General features: G+C 31.8%; 2 protein-coding genes across 3 annotated transcripts; both read right to left on the bottom strand.

Moving 5' to 3' along the window:
• Positions 1-1,875: 1,875 nt before the first annotated feature.
• LOC107014998 lies at positions 1,876-5,569 on the bottom strand. Of its 2 annotated transcripts, none has more exons than XM_015215153.2 (4): positions 5,181-5,569; positions 4,600-4,728; positions 4,258-4,480; positions 1,876-2,223 (listed from the first exon to the last, which is right to left on the bottom strand). In XM_015215153.2, exons 1-4 carry the CDS (start codon positions 5,418-5,420, stop codon positions 2,168-2,170), a joined length of 648 nt encoding a protein of 215 aa, XP_015070639.1. In that variant the 5' UTR covers positions 5,421-5,569; the 3' UTR covers positions 1,876-2,167. The 2 variants fall into 2 exon arrangements, with proteins under 2 accessions (XP_015070639.1, XP_015070630.1); XM_015215144.2 differs by having other exon boundaries at positions 4,258-4,519; positions 5,181-5,563.
• A 3,055-nt stretch (positions 5,570-8,624) lies between these two features.
• On the bottom strand, positions 8,625-10,359 carry LOC107013327. The gene has a single exon (XM_015213265.2). It carries the CDS (start codon positions 9,601-9,603, stop codon positions 8,881-8,883), a length of 723 nt encoding a protein of 240 aa, XP_015068751.1. The 5' UTR covers positions 9,604-10,359; the 3' UTR covers positions 8,625-8,880.
• Positions 10,360-10,437: the final 78 nt, after the last annotated feature.

Raw genomic sequence — 10,437 nt, 5'->3', positions numbered from 1 at the left:
TTCAAAACCCCCGAATCATTTCTTAATGAATTAGCATGTGATAAAATCCCATTCTCCAGGAAGGTCTCAGGCAACGTTGTCAGATTAGAAAACAAGAAAGTAGAACCTTTTTCCCCCAAATTAAAAGGATCAACATTGTTTTCTCCTAATAAATTTGTTTCATAGAAAATCCCAATCTTCCCTTGATTTACTTTTATAGCTAGCTCATTATTTGGATTCTTCATTGATATATTAACTTGCCAATTACCTAACATTGATGTACTTGTGATCATGAGTCCTGTTGGGACTTGCAATGACATGATTTGAAATTGAGGCTTTTCTTTTCCAAATAACATCCATATGATTACACTAAACATGATCATAGACATAACTAGAATTAACATCATGGTTGTTAAATAACGACCGAACGACGTTGAATTATTGTTGATGTTGTTACCAATTTGATCTTGCAATGGTAAATATTTTTGGGAATAATTCACACTATATGAATTATTATTATGATTATTGTTAGGGTAATTATTGTAAGTAATAGGCATGATAAAACTAGAATTGTTATATGATGAAGGAATTGTTTGTTGATGAGAAATATATTGGTTGTGTCTAGCCATTGAAGGGTACCCCATATTTGATTTTTGTTTTTCAATATCTTTTGAGAAATCCATAATTTTAACAACTAATATTTTTGTTTTCCTTCTCACCTTTTTTACTTAAAAAAAATAGGGAGAAGGATAGAGAAATGTATGAAAAAAATATTGAAAAGATTGGGATTTTTTTTTTATTTTTTTTTAAGTGGAGAAGAGGTTAAGTATTGTTAATGGGATTGAATGAGTAATGGATAAATAGGATTTAAACACACAAAAAAAATTGTGGAGTTAAACGCAAGAATTGGAGGGGAAGGGCTTGAATATCAACCATTTGTAACTAATATTTTATCTTATGGTTTACACTTTTCGAGTTAAAAAAAATCTGATCTGTAACGTGTAAGTGAATTGTTTTCGGATACGTTTATTAAGTGTGATTTGTAACTGATATATATCTTATGAGTTACGATGAAGACTTTTTTGAGTTAAAAACATCTTATCTATAAAGGGTGGTTGTTTTTTTGGACACGTCTTTTAAACGTATATCCTAATTCCTTTTGTAAATTGTACTTCTTATTGTTTACATTTTCTCAAATATGTGTTATATGTATAAAAGGTGTTTTGTTGCATAGAAATACACAACTAAAAGGGATAATCTGGTACACAAAATACGTCAAGATATGGAGTAGGGTTATAATTCTAAAAGAGTGCGATATATGTAGTTTATCCTAACATAACCATTAGTGATTGATTTCACGTTTGAAACTCATAACATTTACATTTAGAGATAGCTCTACAATTGCTTCAAAACTGCCCTTCACATCTCATACTCACACAAAGTCGGTCAAGGGCAAGACCACATACCAAAGGAATGCGATATACAACCTATCTTGACATAATATTAATTTCACAGTTCAAACCTATAATTTATATAAATCGTATAAAAATAATTTTATCGTTATTTCAAGACTTCCTCAATAGCAAAGTTTGAGAACCCAAAGATTAGGACAAGTCTACAAACTTTTTGGTGTCATGATTTTTCTTTGATGAGTCTTTTCATCTGTCTACAAAAAGGCAAAATATGTTACCTAAAACACCCTCACCAATCAAAATTGGCAAACAATCCATTTCTCTCTCCGTTCATCTTTATTTGTTTACTTTAATACTTCTTACGCTTTTTAAAATATAATTATTAATATAAATATTTTACCACAATATATTACTCAAACTAATCCAAACCTCAAATATTATTTTATCCAAAAACTAAGTTAAACCCAAAAGGCCACAAAATTTTACAAAATGGCATATGTGGCCATAACTAGAAGCATTTATTATAATACACATATTTAAAGATAAGTCACATCACAATTGTCACATGTAGACACCAAAAAAGGGAGAGATTTAAAAATAGGCCTTTTAGCCAAAATATATCACTATTTTCCCTCAAAAAGGCAATTGACAATTAGATAAAAATTACACACATAACCATATGCTAAGTTCAATTATTTAAATCTACCAAATTACTATATCTAATGACCAAATTACTATATATCCATAGGTCCAATTCTTTAGGTTTTTGCCATTTCTCATATGCATGGATATCTCTGATCAGTTTGTTGAACATCTTGCCTATTTCTACCACCTGTCATACAGAAAAATGAATCAGAATTTGACCCTACAAAAACACATTACATACACATGAAAAATCTGAGCTATAATAAAGTTATCTCGGTATAATCGATAGGTTAGGGTTCACAACAACAATAAGATATTCAATGTAATCCCACAAGTGAAATCTCTGAGAGGCGTGGTGTACGTTGTAAGGATAAAGGTTGTTTTCAATAGGTTACGAGCTCGAACAGTGGAATTGGTTATTATTTTTGTCTCGAGATAGAGTGTCTACATTACACTACTTTGGTCAATGACCCTTCTTCTCCGAACCCTAAGTGAAAATGGGATGATTCATGCACCGAGACAACCTTTTTTGTGAATAAACAATCATTAATTCTCATAACCTAAAAGTTCATAATCTTGTTCACATCTTAGTAGCTACTAGAAGAGGTGTAAAATGGACGGATTGAGTTGAAACTGAATATGAGTTAATACAAAGATAGACTATTGACCCGCACAAAAGCTCCATTCGTTCTTAAATTGGCTAGTAAGTGGGTTCACAAACAACTCATATTTGAACGCGTTGTGTTTTCATGAGCTAATTTTGTTCGAAGGGTGTTTAGGGGGGTGGGGGTTAGCATTCAAGAGGTAACAACCTAACTATACTATGAGAAAAGGAAATTTCAGAATGAACTGCCATATATAACCAAAAGATACAAGAGAGGGTCAGATGTCAGTTGCTTTTCCCCAAAAAACCACTTTTTTCATGTGTGCCCTATCAGAAAGAAGGGGTGAAAAAGGAAACAAAGAAAATATTTCACTCAACTAAGAACAAGTCATGAAAAATTGATAAAAGTTTATAGAGTGATATCATTATAACTTACCTAAACTAAGAACATCGACATATCCAATGTAGTTTCACAAAATGGGATCTGGCTAGGAGAGGATATGATAGGATATACGTAAATCTTACTCTTAATAGAGAAATACAATATGGGGTCTGACTAAGCGAGGATAGGAGATACGTAGATCTTGATCTTAATTGAAAGATACAGAGGTTGTTTCCAATAATTTCTCGACTAACTCACCTAAGATTAAGTCATAAAATTTGTTTCTCCCTTCCTCTACTTCTTGTCAAACCAAATAAAGAAAATGGAGAATTCTACCATCACTAAGAACATCATATTCTTCAAAGGACAGTTCAATGCACTAAGCTTTCACTATGAACATAGTTCGAAAGAGGATCGGACTACAATGATCTATTCATGTTACACTTGTTCATACTAGTATACCACACAATCTATCCTAGATTTGGTAGATAGAATTATACCATACCTATCGTGGAATTAGTCAAGATAAGTGTAAGTTTAACTTAGAATCTCATTTTAAATAATTTCACCACTCACCTTTTCGTTCACTTGAAGATTCAAGCCCATAACTTTTAAGATCAAAAAAGTAGAACACACTTACTTTATGAGCAAAACCCCCTCTTGCCAAATGTCATACATATTATACAAACTTACATGACAAAAGCTTTATTCTTTTGTTCTTTTTGATTACTAGTCTTAGTCAAACTAAAATCATTCATACAAATTGAAACGGAAAGAATAACGAAAAGAGTAGTGTTTAGCATGTGATGACAATGTTTTTCAACTTGTTGAGCTTTTAAAACTAAGACTAGGGCATGTATATTCATATTGAACTAGGGATGACAACGAGGCGAGACCGATAGAGACAAGAAGATAATGTTATGCAAAACGAGGCAAACCATGTTGAAATCCGCCCCGTTGTTATCTCTACATTGGATGTAGTGTAATGTAACAACATATATATTTTCATAAGTGAGGTTTGAAGAAGATACGATCGACCTCTCCGCTCATTAATCGAGATAACCAACAATTAATGGATAATATTCAAAAAATAAGAGATTAGTAACTCAAAACAACTATGTTACTCAGACTCTTCAAAAATGTAGTCGCATCCTTATCGTTATTGAATTCGACAAGCATTCGTCAACATTTTTGAAGAATCCGAACAACGTAGCTCGAGGATATGATTGACTTGCCTTGTTTCTTTCCACCATTGTTGTTGATATTGGTAGGTATTCTAGGGAGGAAGACACCAGTTCCACCATAATCTCTCACAGAACTACTTTCACCATTAAAACCACCACCGCTGCCGCCGCCATTGCCACCGCCACCCACAAACGGCGAAACCCAGTTACCGGCGAACCGGTTTAGGCCGAGGTTTCTTCTCTGAATTCCGATGAACCGGCTCTGTTCTTCCTTCTGTAAAAATGGAGCTCTAACTTCCATCAAACTCTCAACCTATACAGAAACAAAAATTGAAAAATCGAGAAATAACTCGATGAAAATCAAACCCATTTTGTTTAGATTTTGATTTCTACCTGGTGGTGAAGTTGAACCGGTGGATAAACCGGTGGTGGACCGGTTGTTTCTCTTCTACTCCGTTCAAAATAGTCTGAAATTGAACAATCTGTACAGGTGCAACACCTCTCAGCCGGTCTGAACCGCCGCTGCAATATCGAGAAAAAACAGTAAGTAAAAATGAAGAAGAAGGTTTGAACCTCTGCAACAATGGCGAAATTCGAAGAAAAAAAACAAAACAGAGCAAAAAACCAGTACTAATGTAACGAAAACTTAGAGATTCTATGGAGAACCCCTTTTACCTCAGTAACGAGAAATGGCTTTGGAAAACTGTGAAGAACTTGTTCAGCCATGAAAATGGAGCTATGATGAAGAAGAAGAAGAACAAGAACACAAGCGTAACAACAGCAAAGAGAAGAACCGATGGGGTTGTTGTTTTTTAGCTTATGGAAAAACAGTAAGTAAAAATGAAGAAGAAGCTTTGAACATCTACAACAATGGCGAAATTCGAAGAAAAACAAAAAAAAAACAGAGCAAAATGCCAGTACTAAACTACTAATGTAACGAAAAATTAGAGATCCTATGGAAAAACCCCTTTTACCTCGGTTATGGGAAATGGCTTTGGAACACTGTGTAGAACTTGTTGTTCAGCCATGAAAATGGAGTTATGATGATGACGAAGAAGAAGAACACAAGAGTAACAACAGCAAAGAGAAGAAGCAATGGGGTTGTTGTTTTTGAGCTTATTACTAGTAGAAGAAACAGTTTCTTCTACTGGAAAAATATCAGAAGGTAGCCATAACTCTCCATCATCAAGATTTTCCGAAGAAGAATTCTCCATTTTCTCTCAAAACCCACCAAGTATTCAAACTCAGAAACTCATATTATAAGCTTTTAGAGAGAGAGAAAAGAGAGAGAAATTGACGTTACAGTTCTTCTTTTTTTGCCTGCTAAAAGGTGTGAGAGAAAAGGGTGGGGTGGGTCATGTGACCAGAGGACTTTGGGGATGGGGTGGGGCGTGGAGGATGGGGGTGGGGGTAGGGGGTATGAGGTTTCTGCCATTTTTAGGTTTGTTCAGAGCTTTTGTAGAGCTGAAGAGTTGCAGTAATGGCTTCTCTATTTGGAAGTTGATAAGTGACAGCTCGGGGAAGATGAATATATATATATAAGAGCATATCACATAGTAATTTTCGATATCGTCGAATTTCAATACAAATATTGAATATCGGATAAGAAAATTAACAACGAGAATCGCTATCAACGAATATTTCGTTATGAGCGAGAGTCGTGGTAGGATTGTAACGGTTAAGTATTATTTCATTGATAATCATAAGTTTCAAATTTGACTTCTATGCGAATTTAAATTTAATCGAATTTCAGTGTGAATATCGATATCGAATATTAAAAATTTATCTGAGCTTGCCCTCATAAGTCACTTTCAAGTATAGGTAGTAATATAGTAAAATTTCATTACATTATATAGGTAGGATCGTGAAATATTATTATTTTGTAGAGGTATTATTTTATCGATAAATTAATATGTATTAATTTAAAAGAGTATTTCCGCATTGTAAAATTCATTTAGAGATGAAATCTGAGAGAATTTGAATGAGCTCATTTGGGAAAATTTTATTTATGAACTCGAAGTCATGATTAATGCTCTCAGTTATCGCAATAAAATGAACGCTAATTACTTGATGGAGCCTTGAAGGTGTGAAAATGATATATTCAGAGGTTCAAATATTAGAAGAAATTGTGGATATTGTTGAAATAATAATATTGATGATAAAATTGAAGATCATATAATACATTTGGAACTGATTACGCGTAAACAAGCCCTTATCGCACCTTAAACTCTTCACAATTTTATGATGTAGTTTGAAAAGATAATATCCAAAATTTTCGGATACATTAAAAAAAGTTAGAAATAGCTTTAACAATATTTAATTTTTTATAAAAAAAAGTAGAAAACAATAGAATCATGTTTAGTGAGGTGATATTTTTTGTACTTTTAAAAATATATCAATTTAAAAAATTAATGGGACAATATATTTATATAGGAGTGTACTAAAAATATATTATCTTATTAAAATAAGTAATTTTTTTGATTCATTCAAATTGGGACCGAAAAAATATTGTCTTAGAGAAATTATTTTAACTGAAAATTAATTTAGTACGATTTTATTGTAGTTGTTTTTCGTATACAAGTCGATGATATTTTACTTTTGTTGTCTTACTCTTTTTCAAATTCATATTAATTATATTTATTTTCATGACTCTTTATAAAACATCATCATTATAGAATGATATAAATTTATTGATATTTTTAATTATTTATATAATTTATGAATATAAGTCATACTTTCTCTTAAAGACTATGATCAAACATATGATAAAACCTTACCTAAAAATAATTGGACAAAAATATTTAAAAAATTATAATAAAATGCTGATTATTATTATGAAATGAAAATAGTATTTCTAATAAATGTACTGTATTAATCGATTTATATATTAATGAAAACTTTTTTTTTTTACAAATATTGAGAAGATGCAATCTTTGGGTGTTACTTTGTAGTAGCAAAATTGATCCTTTTAACTTTCAATAAATTCTAATTTTAATTTTTCTAATATATGATTAAACATATTTAATTTTTAATTATTCGAAACTTGTATATTTGATATTTTCTCCTTTTTATTATAAATGTTCATAGTTTTATTCTTGATTATCAATTGTTTCATCATTTAATTATCATATTTATATTAAAATTATATTTTTATTTCGAATTTAACCATAATTTTTCCCCTAAAATAATCAATATATATTTTCTATATAAAAGGATCAAAAACATGATTTTAGTTAACTTGAACAGAAAAATAATTATTGATTATTAATTCAAAATTAATATCATTTTTAATATTTGAGTTGCTTCAAAGCTACCAAACAATATTTATTAATTCTTACAATTACAATATATGGTGGAATTAATCTTTACAATATATGAACTACCTCCACTTAGCCCACTTCAACTTTCTAATTTTAATTTTGGGTTTATTTTTCTTTTATTAAATTATTTTATTTATTATTTATCTAACTTATATCAAAACATTATATATGGATGATATGAATTGTTGTTTGTTTTAAATAATATCATATATAATCTCTTAAACATAATATGAAAATTATGATGAATTAGGTACTTAGTTTTTGTACTTTATATGTGCACTTTAATAAAAGGGAAAAAAAGCATTTGTTCAACAACATCACTAATTAGGTACTTTATCTAATTAATAAATACACAAGTAAAATAATAAGTATTTACTAATTTATGCCTTCAACATAACTTTGATTCCTCAAAATTATGAGTATAGATCTTAAATAGTATTACAATTACAAATATGTATTATCATACTTTTGTAATATTGATATTTTTGCCATTCAAAAATCTAAATATATATGTCCTTTAGAAACACATGACATAATTTTATACATCGATATAGTATAAATAAAATTATGACACACAAATATCTATTTAGTATAAAAGATATATATGTTCTAATTTTTAGATCATAAAAGCATCAATATCTCACAAATATAATGGAGATATTTGCATGCCATAATATTCCAAAAGCGTGACGAAAAATATCTGAATACTATTTATAATAATTCAAAGGTGTATTTGTCATTTTCCCTTTTACCCTTTTTATATTCTAATGTCATTTGCATAATATTTACAATAATTCGAAAATATATTTAATTTTTTCCTATTTTTCATATTTTAGTATCTTTACTGATCTCGTATGATATTTTATTCTTCGAATAAATATATTACGAGTAATAATTTCATATCAAATGTTTATTTTAAATCAAACTCTATTAATAATAATTTGTTTTTCTAAAAACAATACTCAAAATATGGTTCTTATATTAGGATACTCCATCATGATTAACTAAAAATTCATTACACCAACATTATATTTATTGAACAATCATAAGAAAAGAAAAAAAAAACAAATTGAAAAAAAAGTTAATTGCATTTCAAAATCAATTCACACTTTATGAAAAATTCAATTCATGGAAAAATTCTCCATATTACATTTCATCAAACTCCCAAAATAACCAATATAGTGAATAATCTATTTTATATTTAAAAAAAAAAAAAACTTATTTAGTGGCAAACTAATCCAATTTCCTTAATCACTTCCCTAATTATAAACTAATATTATGGTACATCTTCCTTACCATATACCACAAATGCAGCAGATTCCTTCTCTTCTGCTCCAAAAGAAACGCCGGTAAACTAACAAAATCCGGCCGGCGACACCGGTCCAAACCGGCTCCGGTAAACTCCGACAATCACCGGATCATTTTTGCAGTGATGAAAACTGGGTATTTCTTCATTTCCATTATTACCCTTTCTGCATTGCTCACATTTAGCTTTCATCTTCACCGGAAAAGTATCTTGTATCCTCGGAAACGGATTATTCCGATGCATCGGAATTGAGGATACATCCATGGAGTAATTGTAATCGTCTCTCTGAATCTTCAAACTCTGCAACTTCTCGTTCAAATTTTCCAGTTCTAACGGTGAAATTTGATCGAAAAACGGTGACCCGAATTGATTCGGGTGGGTTCGTCGGAGGAGAATGGGATTACCCGGTGGGGTTACGGAGAATGATTCATTCTCCGTAACGAATCCACCGGGTTTTATAACCTTACGATTACGTGATTTTCGCGACCGTTTTAGAACCACGAGAAAGAAACAGTCTATTTCACGAGCAATTAAACTGAAATTAGCTTTACCGGTGATGGGGATTCGTCGTCGATCTTCGAACTTTGAGGTTTTCCGATCACATAAGTAAATTGAAATCTGATTCGGTGAGATTCCGATTCTTTGGCTTAACATTAATTGAAATGCTTTGAATTCTAGTAAAGGGTATATACGTATACTTCCGATGTTCATTTCTCTTTCTCCGTCGTAAAATACCACCGGGAACTCTGGTCCTGCACCGCCTTCCACCATTTCTCCGGCGAATACTGCGTCAGTTTCTTGTGAACCCAATAAGTGAAATATGCAGACAGACTCCGGCAATTAACACGCAATCCCCGGCAGAACCAGTAACTGAATCAGCTGCAAAAGGGTGTTTTTTTCTCGAACTCCGGCAACAAACACGCAATCCCCTGCAAACCCAATAACTGAATCAGATAAAAAGGGGTGTTTTTCCTCGAACTCCGGCAACCAATACGTCAATTCCCGGCGAACCCAACAAGTAAAAAATGGAAGAACAGGGAATACGGGAGTTTTCTTCTCTCAAACTCCGGCAACTAATACGTCAACGCCCAGCTAACCCAATACATGAAATTACAAAAGGGGAAAAGGGAGTTCTTTTCTCAATCTCCGGCAACCAATACGTCAATTCCCGGCAAACCCAACAAGTAAGAAATGGAAAAACAGGGGATAAGGAAGTTTTCTTCTCTCAAACCCCGGCAACAAATCCGTCAATACCCAACAAACCCAATACATGAAACTACACAAAAAGGGGAAAAGTGAGTTCTTTTCTCAAACTCCGGCAACTAATACATCAATTTCCGGCATACCCAACACATGAAAAATGAACAAAAAAAAGGAAAAAAACAGAGCTCCGAAATAGTAATTATTAAAGGGTTTATATATATACAGAAACAGAGCCCAGAGGTGGGGTTTAAGGAAGGTTTGATTAGTAAATAAGATAAGGCGGTGAGGATAATTCTGGAATAAAGTATTGGTATTGAAGAAGACAGAGTAGCTTCCAGATGCTTTTGATGGCGGAAGAAAAGGGATATTGGTTGGGGGTGGGGTAGGTAGGGGTAGGGGTGG

The sequence above is a fragment of the Solanum pennellii genome, chromosome 1, assembly GCF_001406875.1.
Source record: "Solanum pennellii chromosome 1, SPENNV200".
In the NCBI taxonomy this organism is placed as follows: Eukaryota; Viridiplantae; Streptophyta; class Magnoliopsida; order Solanales; family Solanaceae; genus Solanum; species Solanum pennellii.
This window is presented reverse-complemented; position numbering and strand designations above follow the sequence as displayed.

Excerpts from the sequence above, each read along its gene's own strand:
- LOC107014998 (XM_015215144.2), bottom strand. The coding sequence starts at position 5,420 with ATGGAGAATTCTTCTTCGGAAAATCTTGATGATGGAGAGTTATGGCTA. Across the intron at positions 4,729-5,180 it reads AGCCATTTCCCATAACCGAG|CGGCGGTTCAGACCGGCTGA; the intron begins GTAAAAGGGGTT and ends TCGATATTGCAG. Across the intron at positions 2,224-4,257 it reads CAATGGTGGAAAGAAACAAG|GTGGTAGAAATAGGCAAGAT; the intron begins GCAAGTCAATCA and ends TCTGTATGACAG.
- LOC107013327 (XM_015213265.2), bottom strand. The coding sequence starts at position 9,603 with ATGGTGGAAGGCGGTGCAGGACCAGAGTTCCCGGTGGTATTTTACGAC.